The following is a 20,758-nucleotide window of genomic DNA, read 5'->3' on the forward strand; positions in this document are numbered from 1 at the left end:
GTTTCAGTATGCTTGGCATCTGTACAGAGGCATGGATGTGTATCTGACTTCATGAATAATTACATCATCCTGCCTCCCCCACAATCATCTGCAGGGACGTCTTAATCGTTGTCTCTAGTGGTGCACAGCGCTGGGCTCCCAAGGGCGCTGAGTGGGCTCTTTTGCTGTGGGCTCTGTGTGAGTTCAGGGCCAAGCGAGGCGCTGAGGTGGCCACCTGGCTCCTCCCTGCACGCCTGGGATTGGCGTTGGGCTGTCAAGGGGCCCGCTCAGTGGCTTCCTCATGCTGAGAGAGGCTTTATCCGGCTTCCTCAGGCTTCCAGCAAGGCTCCAAGTCCCTGCCCTGCCCTGAAAGGAGGAGGAGAAGGACGAGACATAGGTGGCTGTGGGTGAGGGGGAGCCAAGGACTGCATCCCTTCCAGCCCCACGTCCCCTTTTGCTGCCTCCTGGGCAGCTCCTCTTGCCTGGGTGGGGATCACCGCCGATCGCACCCCCTGCTGCGCCACGCACGCCATCCCTATGGGCGCCATGTGTGTGCCCTGCTCTGTGGGTGTTGCCGAGAGGCTTCCTCCGCCGCTGCGCCTGCCCCCCCATGTGCCGCTTGGCAAGAGAGAGTTTTAATAGTTGGGTATGTGGTGGCACTGTGGGTTAAACCACAGAGCCTAGGACTTGCCGATCAGAAGTTCGAATCCCCACCACAGGGTGAGCTCCTGTTGTTCGCTCTCAGCTTCTGCCAACCTAGCAGTTCGAAAGCATGTCAAAGTGCAAGTAGATAGACAGGTACCGCTCCGGCAGGAAGGTAAACGGCATTTCTGTCCGCTGCTCTGGTTCGCCAGAAGCGGCTTAGTCATGCTGCCCACATGACCCAGAAGCTGTATGCCGGCTCCCTCGGCCAATAAAGCGAGATGAGCGCCGCAACCCCAGAGTCAGCCACAACTGGACCTAATGGTCAGGGTCCCTTTACCTTTACCTATGTGGTGGGTTATGATTTCTATTGAGTGCGGCTGATAAGCGTGCCCTGCTCTCCCCCCCACCATGAAATTTAAAGCAGGGGGAGCCATTTCTATGATGTGGGCTGGATGAAGCATCGGTAGTTTGTGCGTCACCAGCCGTCTGTCTCCACCCTTCACCCCTTGCCTACCACTTTTATACTCGGTATTTCTGATCTTGCGATTTCATTTTGCAAAGGTCACCTTCCTGGGGCAGGTGATAATTAAAAGCAATATAAAGGTATAATTTATGCAGCAATGATAATCCTATGTAAATGCACCTGAGAGTAAGCCCCATAGTATACAGAGTCAGATTTACTTCTGAGTAGTGCTGCAGGAAGGCATAGGATATGGGAGGGGATGTCTGTCTCTCTTCTCTCACTGCTACCTCCCCCCCCCCCCGACTTCCATTTTTATCTATTTATGCCAGCTGAAAGAAAGCTGGTGCAAAAATAAAAAAACCATTGTAAAGGGATAAAAAGGGGCATGTGGATGGTGGGAAGTGGGATTATTATTATTATTATTAATTGAATTTACATACCTCCCTATACCCCAAGGTCTTGGGGCACTTCACTGAATAAAATCAAAATATAAAACCACAAAATACATAATCAAAATAAAGACAACAACCCCAATAACCCCCACTTCCCAAAACCACATTTTAAAAGGGCATAGGATCATCACAACATTTAAAGTAAGACAATTAACAAAGCCACTAGTCGGAAAGACCATGATCTCTGAAATGTCTGCAGGAATATTTATTGGCAACCAAATAGGCTTGGTGCCTTTCTGATACAGTTAAGCTGCAAAGCTGCATCCTAACTGTTTACTGGTTCTTTGTTTATGTTTCTTGTTTTCTTTTCCCAAGCAAAGATAATGTGTAAGCGTGGTATCAGCTCCCTAAAAAAAGGTCAACAATTCTGGGGAACCTTTCCTTAAAAAGGTCAACAACTTTGTCACCCCCCCCCCTTAAAAAAGGTCGCCGTAGGGATCTTTGCACCACCGCACCGGATATGCTTATGATGGCCCTGATCATCTGTGTAGTATTTCAGAACTAGAGATAGATACCAGCCACTTTACCTGCCCACAGTTGAGATCCACTAGCATCTAAGCTCATGCATTGCACTGCTTACACAAACAGGCCATTCCAATTAGTTACCACAGCTGCCATAATCATGTCTAACATTGATAAACACTTGCCAAGTCCTATGAAAAGTGACATTTTCCAGTTGAAATAGGAGACCATAGAGATGGAGATTTTGTTCAGTCCATATTTTAAAGTGAACTGGACTCATTATTAGCCGAGTTTCCAATCTGCATCAGATTTCTCACTTCTCCAATTTTTGCAGCGCAGTTTAGGTTCAAAAATCTGCACAAAAATGTGTATATTAAGGGAACGTACATGGGAAAGCATGGAGAAATGCATGATGTTTTAGGGAAAGAATGCATACAAAATAGTGCTTCATTTAAAAAATAAATAAATCCACAGATATGGGTCAGCAGAACAGACCTATAATTGAACACATAGGAAGCTGACCTGGAAAGGAAATAGGATGGTCTGTCCATTGTTAGTAATATTGTTCTTCTTATTGGCATCCTATGAATATAATAAGAGACTCTATGTCCATGTTCAAAGCACAGGCACTCCAGATGGTGCTATTCTGAGGTGCAGAATGATGAACTCTTTGGGTGACACCAGCTTCATGATAACAGGATTTTTTCTACGCTCCCCAGGCATGCATTAATCAGCAGTGTTCCACCTTCTGTTATATCTTACTGCTTAATTAACAAATGCAGTGAGGAGAGCTGGCAGCCAGGGGCAATGACAATGTGACAGTCGACATTGGCATGTTTTTGCACTTTATTTCAAAAATTGTTAATGTTACTCATTATAGCTTCACACAGAAGCGACTACTTCTTCACCTACCTATCACTACAAATGTGAGCAGCATAAATCACATACTTAAAGAGAAGTATGGACGTGAGCAACTGTATAGTCAATTCTATGACCACTCGATTAAGCTCCCATTTTAGGGGGAGAGGGCAGGAGAAGGCCAAATATTTGTTTTCATACGGAGTTCACTCAATGTCAGTAATGACCTGTCTTGTTATATGGTTCTGCAGAACTGGTGGTTTTAGAGCAGGGGTCGGCAAGGCTTACTGGGCATGAGCTGGATCACTCCCGTGGAGATCCTCTGTGGGCCAGGCTGGACTGCCTCAGAGCGATGCTGGAAATCGCGCCTGCACATGTCCGTGGCACCGGAAACCGCTTCTGCGCATGCCTAGATGCCGAAAAAGCAATTTTCAGCGTCTGAGCATGCACAGAAGCGATTTCCGGCACTGCGGACATGTGCAGACGTGATTTCCGGCAACTGGGCATGCGCAGAAGCGATTTGTGGAGCCATGGAAGAGAGTTCCTGCACTGCACTGCGCTGGTTTAGTGCAGCGGGCGGGGCCTCGCCAAGCGGGCAGGCAGCTCGGTTCAGGGGCTGCTTATGGGCCAGTTAAGCGACCCTCATGGGCCGCTTCTGGTTCATGGGCCTTAGGTTGCTGACCTTTGTTTTAGAGGCTATGCTGACCTGCCCGAGAGAGGGGCAAATGTTTTGCTAAAATTGAGAAAGAAAAAGATGTGAATATGGACAGCATTGGAGCAGATATATATTATACCGTTTTCAGTACTGTAATTTTTTAAAGAATGAATACTGTTTAATTTCTGATCAGGGCACATCCCATAACTTTTTGCTGAAGTTATTTTATTTATTTGTTTTTCATCCCACTTGTTGCACTATAGAACATGAGTGCCCCTCGAGATGGCAATAATGCACTAACATTGAGGGAGCATCTCAGAACAACTAGTGAAGTAGATTGATGTGTGGGCAGTCTAGCATAAGTGTATCACTAATGCACCATGATTGCTTCAATGATATTTTGCAGAACACACACACAAACCAATCTGGGTAGAGAGGGCCCTTCGCCAAAGTTCCGATTTTGCTCTAGATGACAAATGAACATACAGCTGCCCCTCACAATGTGGAACTAGAGTTAAGGTGTAGCATCTGCTCAGCTTTCTGTGAAACAAATGCTAAAACTGATTTTTCCAGTTTGTGGCAGCCTTACTTCAGGTTCCCCACCACCATCCAAAGGTCACTTAAATCATATTTTGAATCACAGCAAGTGACACCAGACTGTGTACAGGAAGGATTGGACTCTTAGTTTGTGCTAGAGTCGCCCACTTATGAACTGCACCTCTAGCTATGCCTTTAAAAGCAATTTGATCTGCAGGAATTAGCAGGTAGCGACATTAACCTCCATGATGTCAAAAGCTTTGCCTGCTAATTGCTACAGATCAGGAGCCTGTTCGAGGCACAGCTACAGGGCTGGTTTGAAAGTTGTCTTGTGCTGCTAGCAACTTCCCCCTGCACATCTCCCCAAACAGCTGGTTAGTTCACAATCTATCTTGAATAAGGATGCTTGTCACCCTTAAAGACCTTTGTCTGGAAGTATTCTTTTTCTAATGAATTTTCATGTATTCCACTCACAAATATACATGATTCAGTAAAGTGGCCTTAGTTTATTAGATAGCACATTTCTAAAGAACATCTTTTTCTCTGTTTACAAAGCAGATTGTGTGATAGGTGTTTAATTCTTTTTTAAAAAAATGAAAGGGGGAAAAATCAACAGTGCAAAATGACATTATATTTACGTGGTCTGTCTTTGTTCTTTATTCGCTCTGTGTTTTGTTCGTTCGTTTGTTTTCCTACAAATATGGTGTGTCAGTCACTGGAAGGTTTGAAATGCTGATTTAAGTTACACAGAGTTACAAAAAAAGAAGAAGGATAGAACGGCACACCTTGTATAATCATGGTTTAGACCAGAAACTATTGTGCTGTCCTGCGGATAGGAGCGCTGTATAGCTAAGCGCTATTGCTTGTTCTTCAGAAAAAGAGTCTCTGGTGTGTCTAATGTGGCTTCTGCCTCCCCTACTTTACCCCCTTGGCTTTCAGAGCCCTGAAACTGTTCAGCCGGGAGTTTCTCACATGAGTCTGGGATGAAAACCAGGGAACCACCAGGTATCTGAGTTCTGATAAGAATGTGCAGCATCAAAGCTTAGATTCCCAACACCTCTTAACAGATTTCCTCTTTCTCCAGACTCTTATGTAGCATATATAATTATGCACAAAGGGATACTGTATATTTTACTTAGATATCTCTTGCTTCATAAACAATAGATTGAAAAAATATTTTACAAAGGAAAAAGACTTTCCCCCCGCAGATGTCATTCAATATATTGCTATACCTTATACCATATTGATAATTATATACAAAACTTTTAAATTGCCTCTTAGAGATGCATGGAAGCATATAATATAACAGTTTGAAAGTATCCCATTTAAAGGGTTTTTCTTTTACTTAAAAAAAATCTTGGCTCATGTCAGTCTCTTGAATAAACTATGACTGCATGAAGAATATAATAGGAATTATTTGGAATGTCATTTAAGATTTAAGAGTAACTGGAAATATTGTCCATTTGTGGCTTAATTGGGGAGCACCAGCCTCAGAGAACTGGTGGAAATAGCAGCAGCAAAAGTCTTAAACAGTGGTGTAAAGGCGATTTAGTGTACAGTGCTGGTGGCTACTGGTTTCTGCTGTTTATCCTGTGCTCTTCTTTTCTTCAACTGTGTTTTACTTTTGTTGTCCCGTTCTCGGTTTTGTCTCCTAGATTCTCGGCCACTGTTTTCCTGCCTGTTTTCCTTGTTTTCTTCTGTCTTTTGGTTTTTTCTTCTTTCCTCTCTGCTTCTTCTTCCTACAGCAAAAAGCAACAAGACCGTTCCTTAAAACGTATATTCACTTTTCTTCAAAGGTTGTTGTTATTCCCTCCCCCACCCTTTAACTCTGCATTTCTACAAATGTGAACAGTAACTGGAAGCACACACCACTTCAAACTCTTGTCTTAATCATGACACATTACTCCAATACACAAAATGCACCCATTTCTTTTTTAAGTATTTCACACTTCATAGACATTTTGGTAATCATTCTTGTAAAAAATTCCTTCTAGGACTGCTCCAGTTGCTCTTCAATAGGAGTTATTCTATAGCCTGCAGCCGCCATATCAGTAAAAATAAATTAGACATAATAAATGGCAATGTGCTAGAATTCAATATAAGTAACATGGCTTTGCTGCATACATTTTAACCATTAGTAATGTTCTATAGCAATATATTTTCCATAAAGTATTTGTATATATTCTGCTAGGAAGAAATATAAATCAGCTGGTGGCAACTGGATTTCAAAAGTGTGTGCCCATTTGTAGGTTTGAGATACCTGCATCTACAAATATGTGGGGAAAGAAATATGTAAATGAAACTAAGTTGGATTTCAGTGTTGGAAGTATTATTTGTAATGCAACAATTAAGGATGGATAACGAACAATTCCTGTAGTTCTGAATGTCACAAATTGCATTGGTTTAGGTGAAGTAGCAATAAAAATCCACTAAGGGGCACCATTGAGCTTTCTGAACCCATCTTTTGCAGTCTGTTCAGAGAGAATAGGATTCTTTCCAATGTGAAAAGAAAAAAACTCATCCTCTTGTGCAGAAGTCTGGGGTTAAAACAGGAAGGAGAGTGAAGAGCACTATTATCCTGGGTGTATACATTATATATGTTCTTTTTCTTTCAACCACACTGTGAATCAATCTGGTTTACCACACTGAGAGGATACAGGAAGATATCACTCACACAGTCAGCTGTGATATTCAGCTGCAGAAATGTCAATATAAAACAACTAACAGTGCAACCCTGTATTTGACTTTTCAGAAGTAGGTCCCATTGACTTCAATGGGAATTGCTCCCAGTCCAATGTGCTGTGGTATTACGGCTTAACCCACAGAAAGAAACAAGAGTGAGAATTGTAATCAAAAACTGTGAACCAGAGATGCAGATTCTTATTAACAATTGCAAGAATGTGCTGAATGTTTGTATAAATGAAGTCTACTCTTTCACCTGCTGAACCTTGCACACTGAATTATGCATGGAATGCAAAGGCGGTAGGGGACCCAATAAAGTGAAAGGTGTATAATTTAAAGCTCCATGAGCTTGTCCCACCTGGAATTACTAGCCTGCAAGTCCACCATGGTAGGAGGACAATGTCAATAGTGCAAGGCTATGTGGGGAAAGCTTTGTTAAGGTGCACCCAGCCAGCAGTGCTTTTGTTGCCTCTTTCCATAAATCAATTCAATATGGCTTAAAAAGGAAAGCATACAGATATATAACTCCAATTAACAATCCCCAATTGGGAAAATGCTCTGGAAAAGCCAGTGTCTCCAAAACCACTGATGCAATTCTTGTTTACTCCTGGGTCAACTTCAAGTCACCTATAGTCCATTAATGCAATGTTACGTAAATTCCTAGCTCCTTTCTCATTTCCAAGAAGCATGACCAATTTTTTGGAGAAGGGCCAACTTTCAAATACACTCAGACTGAACTCCACAGATGTCTGCCAAAAACATAATTTTAAGGACCCCTTCTCCCAAGGCTCCCATCCAGCACGAAAGTGATTGCATTTTCATTTGCCAGCCTTTTTTAAATTCATTCAAGGAACAGCACGATTCCCCAGTATTTCAGGTACTCAACGACTTGTGCCATTTCTAAAGGAAGAGAGTAAAGGCCAAGCCTGCCCCCAACCTCCAAGAAGCTTTACCCTGGTTATAGGCTGGGATGAAATTATCTACTAGCACAGTATTGCTGGCACTGGAAGCAGAATGAAGAGCTTTATGGATGGTGGCATTAGAACATGTGGCTTCCAAGTTATTATTACTAATGACATTTTTAGGTTAGGCTGAGCGAGTGAGAGTCTGGCCCAAGGTCACCCTGGTGAGTTTCATGGCCAAATGGGGATTTGAACTCAGGCCTCCCTTGGTCCTAGTCCAAGCACTACATCATGCTGTCTGTCAGCAGCCACACACTTCCACTCTTCCCTTGGGCTCAAGCACACAGCCGTATCACTTAAAGAGAGAGGTTTGAGCAGCAACAGGCTATTCCGTTGGCCCACCTTATGGCAAAGCATCCTTGCAGCCAGATTATTTGCACAAACACAATTTATGAAGCATACATGGCCTCTTAGTCATTCTGTTTTTATCCATTACAGCTTTAGGCCATGAGCTGCAGCCTGTAAGGTCAAAAGGGATATGGAAGAGGAGAAAGGAGTGGAGAGGGGAGCTCTGTCAATTTTCTGCATTTAAGGCCTTATGCTAGTATACTCCTTCCACAATAAATTTAGACAAATATAAATAAAATCAAAGAAGATCAGAGATAATAAAGCAAATTTGATTTGAATAACTTTGTTTATGCTGTAATGCAGATAAGGAGAAAGAATTCACATCAGAACATCATTTTACATTGCAATGCAGAAGTATTCATATTAGTTTTTAAAAGGGCAGATAAACTTAATATTTACTTTTTAAAAATATATTTCCTGGCCTTTTTGTGAAAAATTTTGAATGACAGCATGGAAATTACTTGCTCTGGCAATGTTTGATTCAATACTTAGCCTGGCCAAATCCACAAGATGTTCCTGAGACACTGTGGACCTTAAATAATTTTTAATTAGCTGAAGTTTGCTAAATGACCTCCCTCCAGAAGCTACTGTTGCTTACTATTGTTAATAGTATTCTTAAGCTAACACAAACATTTGAAAATCTGTACTTTGTAGTCTGTTAACAAGTTCAACAGATCTAATGGCTTTAACTGTGCGTTTACAAAATTTGCTTTATATACTGAGGGTAAATGTTGCATTTCCTTTCCAAAATCTTCACCATTAAGGTCAGCAGGATATTGTTCTGATAAAGATAAGGCTTTCCTCTCCACATCGCTTTTGGACATGGGGAAATATTTCTATAAGAAATCAAAATTTTCTGCTAAGTGCCTAAAAGCATTGAAGCGGACAGTTAATCCTGCTACCAAAATGTAAAACACACAATTTCTGAAGTAGGCCTCTTCTGGAATATCATCTATGCCATTCATTTCTTCCACGTTAGCAGTAGGTGTGCTGTCATTATGCAGCCTTGCCCTCTTGAGCCTGACTCCATCACATCTATGGGAGAGTTTTATTTCTGTATTTAAGTTTGATGCAACCAGTTTGGCTTCATTCAACAGGCATTTCCAGTTGTTTTGAAGTTTTGTCAGCTCTGTGAAGAGAGTTTCTATGTTTGCTACTTCAATATCCAGTGTGGCATCTCTTATCTTGGATGACTTTGTTGCATATATCAATGCCAGCTAATATTTTGTACCACATGACTGACAGTAACACACAAGCAAAAGATGTCACATATTAAATCTCCATGGAATTCATTTCTCGTTTGGGCTGTAAAATTTAGTCCTAGGAAGTCTTCCAGTGCTAATTTAATGCTAGGCAAGGGAGCTGCAAATGACTTTACACATTCAACATGATCTGACAATCTTGTTTCAGACATACCATGAAGAGAACAATCAACAAAGTTTTGTAGTAATTCCCACCACTTAGGACAGGAACTGAACAGGTGGTACACAGTTTGAATTGTTCTGAAAAAGCTACAGGTATGCATTCAGCAGCAGCATTTCCACATAAGGTGAGTGTGATGTTTGTTATTGGTCTTCCAGCACTCTAACCTCTCCCATTAGATTTGCCTAAGGTCACGGCTATTGCTCTTTTCTTTTTTTCTTTTCTTTTTTTGAGATTTTAGTTCAGCTAGTGGAGGCATTTGAGCAAACCAGAAACACAGATCTGATGCTGTATTATGTCAGAACTGCATGTTTAGTCTGCCCTTTGAGAAATAATCAGGAAAAGTTATACATGATAAGAGACAGATGCTTCTATCCTGGCAGATTATCTGAACTCATTCTAGAACAATATTGCAATGGGAGAGAGCACCCAAAGGAATAATTTGATTTCATGTTAAAAGGATTTGCAATCCAACCACTTTGTAATGAACAATGATACTGCTTCTCTTTGAACTCATACTTAAAAATAACTGAAATAAACCAATGTGTAAATACATTGTGCACTATTTGAAATTTGTGCAACACTTTTCTTATGCCATTGGCCATTTATTTCCTTAGTTCCCAAAATCAGGGCTAGATGATTGTAAAGTCCAATGACCTTGCTTCAAGAGAGAATCAATCCACACACCGTTTGCCATTTGTCCTGTTGCATTCTCCTCCCCACCACTTAACACATAACGTGGAATACCATATATCACAAGCAGAGAACAGAAGCAAATGGACTGCAACATAGCAAGAGACTTGTAGAACAGATGGTTCCATCCGACTCAGGCCAAACCATATGCTACAAGAAGAGGGGGCGGAGAGAGTTAAATATTTTCTAAACTACTTCCTGATACCAAATATGGAAGCAAAACCAGCGTGGGGAACCGAATGCACCCTTTTAGATCAGGTTTGAATAGCATTAGCCCACATAAGCACTCACAGCCATACCATATGTTTAAAGCACATCTTCCCCCAAAGAATCCTGAGAAATGTCGTTCCTGAAGGGTGACAGAAATTTCAGTTCTGTTAGGGGTAAACTACAGCCCCCAGAATTCCTTGTGGGGGGGAGGCTATGTGCTTTAAATGTATGGTGATATGTGGAAAGAGTAGTTTCTGAAAGCTTCCATTTCTCTGCCCAGGAGCATTTATTGACTCAATTTCATACTGTATTACCTGCCAACAGAATGTCACTATGAGATGAATGAAACAATATAGATGAAAAATAAATGAATTCCCGTAATGGTGCACCCCTTTCTGGTTTTGACCCCATGCTGTTCATGCACTGGGGGAAGGATGGAAGTCTGCTGAAGATGTGCAAGTTGCCTTCATACACTGTAGCCCTAAATAGTCAGGGTTCCAAGCCACAGGGGTAGCCTGCTTGCACTTGACAGGCGTACCTCTTTCTGAACTTTCCCCAGCTATGGACAGCATCAGAGAGTGGTCAGAAGAAGCCAAGTGACACCGGAAATGGGCCTAAAAGGTGCAACCCTGTAGCCCCTTTATCCTGTGAAGGGGGCTGTAATCAAATCAAATCAAATTGCAGAACTCCAAGCAATTGCCACACTTCCTTGAGTCCATTAGCACATGTAGATCTGCGCATCTCTGATGTGGAGAAGAGGGTTTTTTTCTGTTTGAATGGGCTCTGAATCTCCCCAACCATCACTACCCTTTAGCTGTATATAAACTGTAGGTCTTATTTAGCGAAACTGCTTTGAAGCGATTGGTTGCTACGGCTGACACCAAAAATGCTAGCAGAGAGAATCACTGGGGACATTAATGGGATTTGTTGCAGGACTCGATATAGTGGAATTAATTCACATTATTATTCAGTTTGTGCTTAGGCTTCAAAAGGTAGTAGACCACCGAATGCTGCCGTGTAGTGATGGAATGAGAAAGCATATGCTGAACTGAATACAAAGCATAGTTGGCAGGAACATTTAGATGTTCAGTTTCAGAAATAAAAGGGCAGCCAGGTACCATGGTTAAGGTAAGATGTGGTGTAACCTACATAGATTTGTTCTGGTTACCAGAGAAAAAGTCAGTATACTTTGTTGGCATTTCTCAAACATAATGAGTTTGATCCTATGTATTGGAGTGGAGTTTCCACCTTAGCTGCTGGAGTGAAAGCAGAACTGAAAAAGGAAATAGGTTGCATCCTTTCTGAGCTAAAATCTTGTGCAGAGAAGCAGCCATCACTACGGCCCTCTATTCCACAGTTGTCTGTAATATGTGAAGTGGTATTTAACTATTTATGCTTCATCAATTTTCTCACTAGCTGCTGTTCATTTGTTTCATTCATAAACCTGGCAACTGCGTGAATCTCCTGCACAGTATACCCCCTTTCTACTGCTCCTTAAACTGAAGTTGGTTTTAAACATGAGCAAAACCATGTGAGATCCGTGTTCTATATTGATTGCACTGTGCCAGCAGCCCCTTAGCAATAAAAATCATGATAGTGTGAATTAGGGTTGTTTCCTCTGATGGGAATATAAATGCAAACTACAAACTTCTACATGTAGGTTCTATCCAGTTTCACTTTTGCAAGAATGTAGCAAGTTTATTCTTTTCCAAATCCCCCAAAAGAATGAGCAGTGAATTTATGGCTGTTTGTAGTGCCATAGCTTTTACAGAAACTGAAATTAGCAGCCAACTGTTTATAAAGAGACAGGGAAAATGTGAAGGATTAATGCTCTGATTCATTCATGTGGAGACAGAGGCTGCATCTTCATTTTATTCAATAGATGCTGCTGTGGGGTTTTTAACAATATGTTTACCAGTTTGTTATCCAGTCGTGCTCTTACAAGACCCCCAAAACATCACAATGACTCTTTAACATTTTCGTATTTTAATAGTGCATTTGATCTCAAGTCACTCTGCTTGTGTAGCATATTATGGGCTGGGAAGTTCATCACTTGGTGATTAGCTATTTAGGACAGGTTTGTTGTTGTTTTTTAAAGCACTTATTCACGAAGCATAAACTATGTGATTCCTTGGCACAATATGTAATGCTGCCAACCAACTTAGATGGTTTTGAAGGAGGGTTAAAAATTCATAGGATGATAGGGCTGTCATTGGATATTAATCATTACAGCTATAGGGTGTCTGGAGCAGGAGAAGCATTGTGTCTCTGAATCCCAGTTGCTGGGTTACTAGGGTGGGAGAGGGTTAGGTACCCTTACTCTTCTGAGGGACAGACCCCCTGGAAGAATGCCTTCCATGAGATCTCTGGATCACACAGTTGCCAGTTTCAGATGTAACCGCTGTGGTGTTATACAAGCAGAAATCACACCACACTGTATGACTGGACTTTATATAGCCAAGAAGAAGAAGAAGAAGAAGAAGAAGAAGAAGAAGAAGAAGAAGAAGAAGAAGAAGATTCACAAAGGATAAAATGATCAATGGCTATTAGCTATGGTATGTAAAGTGAAATCTTTGTGTTCACAGGAAGTATGCCCTAGATTACAAATGTTAGGGACAAGCAACACCTTTATTAAGTCCTACTAGTAAGCTTCCTACACAGCCTGGCTAGCCATTGCTGGAGACAGAATGCCAGACTAGCATTATGACTTGACCTAACAAGACAATTATTTTGTTCTTTCCACTAGTACCATTTAGTCAAGAACCTGAATTAGTTCTTCTCACACTAATGCCCAGGGGAAAAAAATCACAGCTCCCACATGAAAACAACCATTCCACAAATGCATCTGTAAATGTATCTGAAAATGCTTTATTTTGGGTGGCAGAGGGGACAGGACATTGGTGGTTGAGGATTTGGATGTAAAAACTAGTGTGTGGTGTGTTTTTTAAGCCACTACTGGGGCCAATTAGTCACCCAGGCAATATGACAACCCCCCGTATGATTTATTTGCGTGTCTGATAATATTGGCCTGTGATCGTAATAAATAATTCATTCACAACCCCCTGATGGTTTGTGGTCTTGAGGGTTAATTTGATGAAAAGAGGACTCAACTGCAGTTGGGCTGATCTTTGGCAGGGTAGGAGAATCCAAAGGTTCAGGCAAAGAGGGATTCATTGGTATGATCACTGCAGATTGATTGACATGCCAGTCTGTTCTTGAGACTGGAACATTTTATCAGAACTGGAACCAAGTTCAGTTGAAGGGTAGTTAATAAGGGATTGATTGAACCAGAGCTTTGTAGTGCAGTGGTTAGAGTATTAGACTAGGGAACCCCTGTTCAAAACCCTACTCAGCAATTGTCAGGGAACTGCCATCGGAGCCAGAGGGAGAGGGAGGGCTCCAGAGGGATTCCGGAGAGCGTACCGGGAGGGAGAGAAGCAGCCCATCTTCTGGGGAAGGAAATCAGCATAACACTAGTGGAGAAGGGGGGCAGATGGGGGAATCGGCGAGGTGGCTCCATGACTCCTCGCCGGAGACCAGAGGGGAGAGCACGGGTCCTCCGCTGCCCACACCCTCCCTGCGCAGAAGACTTCCGCGCAGGGAGAGTAGGCGGAGACTAGGTGTCAAAGAGCTTCTTTGCTGGAAGAAGTTCAAGAAACGCCCACTGACGGATTCTGCCAGCGATTGAGACAGCCACGGGTGAGTGGTTGTCCGGACAGAAAGGGTTCACCCAGGTAACTCAGCCAAGCGTGGCGCCGATTTACGCACGAGCAACCCCTAGAAACATTACAGCAATGAAGCGCAATGGGTAATATTGGACTATTCACTATATTTTAGCATGACCTACCTTAGAGGGTTGCTATAAAGATAAAATTGGATGGCCATGGTGGGAGGACAGTGTCCACCATCTTGAGTTTCTTGAAGGAAGGCAGGATACAAATGTAATCAACAAATGTAATAAATCAGTCAATCAGGCATTGGACTGAAAAACCAAGATACCTAAATTCCAATGCTGTATTTTCTATCACTGCCTTGACTGTGTGTGTACCACATCTGCAAAGCAGGGGTAACTTTTGAGTATTAAAAACTACCATTACTATAGCTGCTTTGGCAAAAGTTTGAATACTTCAGTGCATGGGTAAGTCAGTAGAACGGGCCTTTTCTGTTGTACGTTCCTGTCTATGGCGCCAAGGAGGCCAGTCTGGTGCCAACTTTCTCATTGTTTCGACCTTAGCCAAATGCATTCTTGTTTTCTCAGGCATATGCACTGCATCAATGATTTGATGTTTTTAATATGTTTATGTATTTTTATGATTGTAAATCACTCTGGAACTTTTCGCAGTGGACAGCAATATATAAACGTAATAAAGCTAAACCTTGGAATACTTTGGTAAATTCTTCAGCCAGTGCCCTGTATGATGAACTCATAATAAAGAACAAGCAGAGCACCTTTTCTGGATTGCACTGCATTGTACAGATTTTGGTATTCCAGCACTTGGATCCCACACTGGCAATTTCTCTCTTCTCCAGTCATCTGTCCCACTAATGAAGTCAATTCCTTGGAGTTTAAACTAAATCCTTCTGGTTTTGCAATGCACATTTCTACTTAAGCAATAAACAGCTGTCATCTGCCATTCATTAATATTAATTATAAATGGTTACTAGCTCAGAGGATCCAAGTCCAGCAGCTGAGATTTTTCCGCAATCTGACCTTAAGAGTTTTGAAAGGGTTCTGCTAAGAGGGAGCCTTATACTCCAAGCCAACAGTAAGTAGAGGTTGAAGAACACAGCATGCAATCCATGTAATCAGTAGAAATGAAGGGGAGACAGAAAGAATAGGAGAGACCACCAGGAGATTTCTTTAAATGTTTAAGCATCTTACTTAGCCTTTTGTGTTGGCTTAAAAGCAAAAAGAGACATTGTCCATAATGATGGTGCGCCATCCATTTCATGTTCCTGCGAATGAAAGCTTGTGCAAATTAAAGGTTGTTCATCTCATGTTTCAGGAATGTAGCATTGTGTTTTATGCTGGAAGCCTGTTTTTGTTTTAAACCGAATCCCTCAGATGATGACAAATAGAAAGCAAACCATCTGAAGAAATTCTAAGCCAAGGCATTGATATACCTGAATATCTTTATACTGAGGCTACTTATGTCCATAGACAAAAACTTTTGGGCAGTGTGTGTTTGTGTGTGTATATAAAATTTATCCACTCGCCTTATCTATCTTTTATTTACACATACACCTGTACAGATGCATAGGTGAGTGCCAGCTAACCTAAGCAGATATGCCACAATAGAAAAAATAGATGAGTCTAAATAAAACAATGGAAAAACAGATGAATCTAAATAAAACTTTATGAGCAGAGATGTGACTGCATTTCAGTACCAAAGAAGGTTTGCTTCTCTTAAATGCTGTTCAGTTCTACAGATGCCTGCTTCTCAGTCCCAGTTGTTCTGCTAGTTTTCAAACACTTCACAATGTATATTCCCCCCCCAAAAAACTCCTGTTTTGAGTGATTATGAATATTCAGCCCAGCTCAGGGCTAAATCTGCCTTGAAACAAATGTGTATTGCATACAACTGAATGCACATTTCTTAGTCAGATCCTGCAGGGACACACATGCACACTCCAGTCTGTCTATTGAGAGAAACTACATTATCTATCATTACATACGTCTAGTAGAAGTATGCCATTTCTCCCAAAGCTGATTATTCTACTGCTTTTCTTGGACTGTGGTTATGTAGCCATCTTAGACACATGTGAACTGGTTCCTGTTTCGTTACTGGTAATAAAAAATATTCTCTGTCCACTCTCCCACCACCCCACCTGCTTGAAAAGAATGTTTTCAAAAGGATAATTTTATATTTGAAATATGTTTTTGTGCATCTGTAGAAGCAGAGTCCCTCACCCCTTATAGGCGCATAGGCACAGGAACATAAAACTCACGTTTTTAAAGAAATGCACATAAAATGAAGAGTTACTTCCATTTTAATTCAGTCTGAGACGATACACAAACCCAAACCAAAACTGCTATTTACTTCAATCCTGGATGTCTTTCCCCCCACCCCCTCTAATATGTGCTTTAGTTTAGCTGCACGTACTACCACAATAGCTTGATAAATGTGGTTTGTATTAGGCAAGAGTCTAGACTAGATGATGATTTACCAGTCCCTTTTGGGCCTGATGTCAGTCCATTTCTCAAACAGTAACCATTTTTCTAATGCCTACGCTGACTTGGACACTTTCTAGACCACTTCCTAATAAGTGGAACTGACTGTGCCTTGCAGGCCTTCTCTTTGTAAAAACGTTGGTAAAGGTGATGCTTGGAATAGTTTGTCTGAGGGAAAGAGATGCCAGTGATTTTGTTCCACTTTGAAATCGGCCCATAAAGACTCCGGCTAGTAATAGTAAGTAAATACTACTGAATTCTGTGGTTAGCAGCGTCGTAACAGCGTTGCTATACATGGAAATATTCCATGGAAAAATAATTAAACAGTACTAAATTTTGCTTTCATTACATTTAAAAATGTTTCCTCCTCTGCGGCTGGCATTTCCAAAATGTTTTGCATACTTTGGCCGTGTTTTATTGGAGGTACTTATAAATTATTTCTCCTTCTCCTCCTTGCCCTTCCTTTCCCCTCCACTCACGATATTTTCAACATTCAAAGGATGAAATGCCAGATCCAAGAAGAGAAGGCGCCACGAGCAACTCCTCCACCCAGTCCATCCAGTTCCTGGCCTTTCCACTATGTGTCAGTATTCTCTAGATAAACAGCAGTCATTCAGCGAGCGCAGGGGGAAGTAAGCTGCTTGTTTCTGTTGCAGCAGCAGGGCGAACTGCTTGTTTAGAATAGTCCTGGGAAAGATGCCAGGCGAAGGAGATCTGGGTGCATGGAAGGGTCTGGTGGAGCAGACTGGTTCTTGGTGCAAACATGATGTGCGAATGTATGGTTTTGTTTTGCCTCAAGTGACTAAAACCCGCACAGTCTCCTCTATGTGACACTAAACTGGCTTAAAGCCAAGTTGCCTGGCATGATCAACATGATGTTGGATCATCAACAGAGCTCCCCCCCCCCCCCAAAAAAAGAAAATCTTATTCCTCACTCAATTGTTCTAAAAGTAGATGAAACATAATTAATAGTTAATATATTGTTCTTCCATATTCCTCCATATCCATAACCATTTGTTCATATTCTTTCTGAAGAAAAGATGCTAACAGTGGATACAGAAACTAATGGAGTATGCAGAAATGGAAAAACTTACTGGAAGAATAAGAAATCAAGACAACAAACTTTTTAGAAAAGAATGGAAGTGGTGTGTGGGTGTGGGTGTGGGTGTGTGAATAAAAGAATAAGTTAAGACAATTTGGAGTATGCAGGAAAGGACGAAAATAAATGTAAAGAACTGCAAAAAGGGGTCAAAATTGAAAATGTTAAAACTTGGCAAAATAATTGTTGTAATGTATATACCATATTTTTTGCTCTATAATACTCACTTTTTCCCTCCTAAAAAGTAAGGGGAAATGTGTGTGCGTCTTATGGAATGAATATAGGCTGCGCAGCTATCCCAGAAGCCAGAACAGCAAGAGGGATTGCTGCTTTCGCTGCGCAGCGATCCCTCTTGCTGTTCTGACTACTGAGATTCATAATATTTTTTTTTCTTGTTTTCCTCCTCCCAAAACTAGGTGCGTCTTGTGGTCTGGTGTGTCTTATAGAGCGAAAAATACAGTAAATGAAAATTACAAATATTTTTTTAAAAAAATAAGATAAGATGCTGCAAACAAGCAGTGAACTTCTGTGTAAACGGAGACAAAGGCATACTTTTAAGTTGTTTTAAACTGTATTCAGTATTGAGTAATATTGTGTTTTTAATATCCATGTTGTGTTTTAATTGTTGTGACCTACCCTGGGACCTTTGGATGAATGGTGGGGGGAGAGGTAATAATAATAATAATAATAATAATAATAATAATAGGAAGTGTGGATAAGCCTTTTGCCAGACACATGAGTGTCAGAAAGTGGTACTATTTACCATTTAAGTTTCATGCCTTGAATTGTGAATTTCTAGATGAGTATCCTGAGTCAACTAGTTTTTTACTACTAAAAGTTGGTTGAAATACTTATTTATGAAATATAATGCATTCATCAACTCCTGAAGGAAAAAAAAAAGTGTATTATGAGAATCCTGAAATGTGTCAGTCAGTCAAACATAAGAGTAAAATAAAATATATGAAACCCTTGAAAGTTGTCTTATGCAGTCCTTTCTTATTTTTTCTCTGTCTTGAATGCTGTCCACAGTATTGCACATTTGGGGTTTCTTGGTTTGCAAGGCTCTATTTCCACATTACTAGAGTGGATCTGGGGTCCCAAGCCATGTCAGAAGCTGCTTGAGTGAAGCATTTCCCATATGGTTTGGTATAAATTTAAACCACATAAATAGAACCACCTGAAAATGAGCAGTTCCACTAACAGGAATGTACTAAACCACAAGACAGCTATTTCCCATACCATTCACACAACTTGAGGATTAGGTCTATCTCCAAATATCAAGCTTATCAGCTTCACTATAAAAGTATTGCAAAGGTGAGTGTGGGGGGAGGTTAACATACCCATCAATTAGAATTTGATGTGATAATTATGTAAATTAGCAATTAAAAACATCTTAAATTAACTACAGTGATCCAGCTCATTACATTTTCCCTACGTGGCCCTCAGCATTTAATAAGCTGCCAGCCACTGATGAAGGGCAGTGTTTAGAATGTTGAAAGCAGAGCTCTGAATAATAAAAAGTTCATAAAAGTGTACATTGATTAATTTACTTTGCTTAGCAGTTTGAGGAAAAAGTAGCTATTATATGGTCAATTCTTTATTCTTTATTTTTTTAAAAAATGTTTTCTCTGGTTGCAGAGTACAAGAGTGTTCAACATATGCTTTAAAGTTTCAAAATGATTTATAATCTGGTTAACAAAGTTGTTTACTTGCATTAAGTCCAACACATTTTCAGCACAAGCTTCAGAGGAGGGGGGAAGGCTGCCAAGTGACCCCTCTGCTGCATCTTTGCCTGTTTGAGGAGTTAAGAAGCAGAGAGAACAACTGGGGGGAGAAAGAGGTGAGCTTTCTGCTAATGCAATGAGCAGCCCAGCACCATTCTGAGACCCGGGGGGGAATTGTCTTTTGTCCATATATGGATCGGATGCAGAATGTGTGATAGAACTGGTACAGAAATGCTAGAAAGGAGATATTCGGCTCTTTCTTCAACTTGGGCTCCAGTATTCATCCTCCTTGTTCATACGAAATGTTAAGCCAAACTATGGCTTACCAAAACGATGCGAATGTGTGGGCTCCTGAAGAGAAGCTTGTAGCTACGTTGCTCCTCCTGCCCATTTCTCTTGCTGGCCTGCTATGCTAAAGTAAGCCATGGCTTGGCTTAACATGTAGTCTGTGGTTAAGCTCTGACCTCACTAACCATGAGCAATAGTCAAGGTTTGTTCCTGGCTACAGTTTGTGGTTAGTGAGGATAAAGCTTAACCATGAGTCCCAGTTTGGACATGCTAAACCAAGTCTTGGCTTAGCCCAATAAACCACAACAGTCAAAAGGAGAAAAGCAGCTGTAAACCTCTCTCTTAGAGCCCATGCATTCTTACTAAGCCATGGTTTGGTTTATCGTGTTGTGCAAACTAGCTAACTACACCCCACAAAAACCCTGTTGCGGCACACTGCAAATCCCAATGCACTGTTTGTGTATAGGTGACTCAAGTGTGTTACAGATTTTCTGTGTTACAGATGGTCTGTGTTGCAGATTTTCTCAGGCATTTTTCATTTCGTATACTGCTAGCTGGGGAAGGAACCATGGCTCAGCAACAGAGAGCATCTGCTTTGCATAAAGAAGGTCCCAGGTTCAATCCTTGGCATCTTAGGTAGCAAGCAGTGGCAGCTGGTGAGGTGGCTTTGCTATGCCTGCAGCCGCTGCCTGACAATCAAGAGAGGAAAGGAATTCCCACTTGTACCTTCAGAGATGGGAGGTGGTAGTGGAGGCAGAAGCAGCCTGGATCTGCGCTGGGATATCATATCAGCAACCATGTGCTCGGATGGCTTTGGCTATGGCCTCCTCCCTCTTCACTTCCACAAGCTCCCAGTGCTGCGATGCACCTTATACACAAAGATTTATGTTCCATCTCTTTTACCAGTCAGTAATGACAAAGCATGGAAATGAATCCCATGGTACTCCTTGGTCGCCACAGAATGGTTACTGGTGAATCACCTCACTGGCCACCAATGGTAAATAAAAAGGATGTGGAAAGTACTGTCTCCTTGAGTGAACAAACTAATGTACTGGCTCTGTTGGCACCAATAAAAAGATTCCCTCCTGATGCAAATAGCAGCTGTGG

At 41.4% G+C, this 20,758-nt stretch overlaps 1 protein-coding gene across 1 annotated transcript in view; it reads right to left on the reverse strand.

Annotated features, from left to right (window-relative positions):
* Positions 1-4,537: 4,537 nt before the first annotated feature.
* RSPO3 (R-spondin 3) overlaps positions 4,538-20,758 on the reverse strand; it is a 55,446-nt gene continuing 39,225 nt past the window's right edge. Inside the window, exon 5 of the mRNA XM_079971968.1 lies at positions 4,538-5,790. Coding sequence (XP_079828094.1) covers positions 5,600-5,790 — 191 coding nt within the window. The 3' untranslated portion in view covers positions 4,538-5,599. The remainder of the gene's footprint in view (positions 5,791-20,758) is intronic.

The sequence above is a fragment of the Podarcis cretensis genome (assembly GCF_951804945.1).
Source record: "Podarcis cretensis genome assembly, chromosome: 3".
NCBI lineage: Eukaryota > Metazoa > Chordata > Lepidosauria > Squamata > Lacertidae > Podarcis > Podarcis cretensis.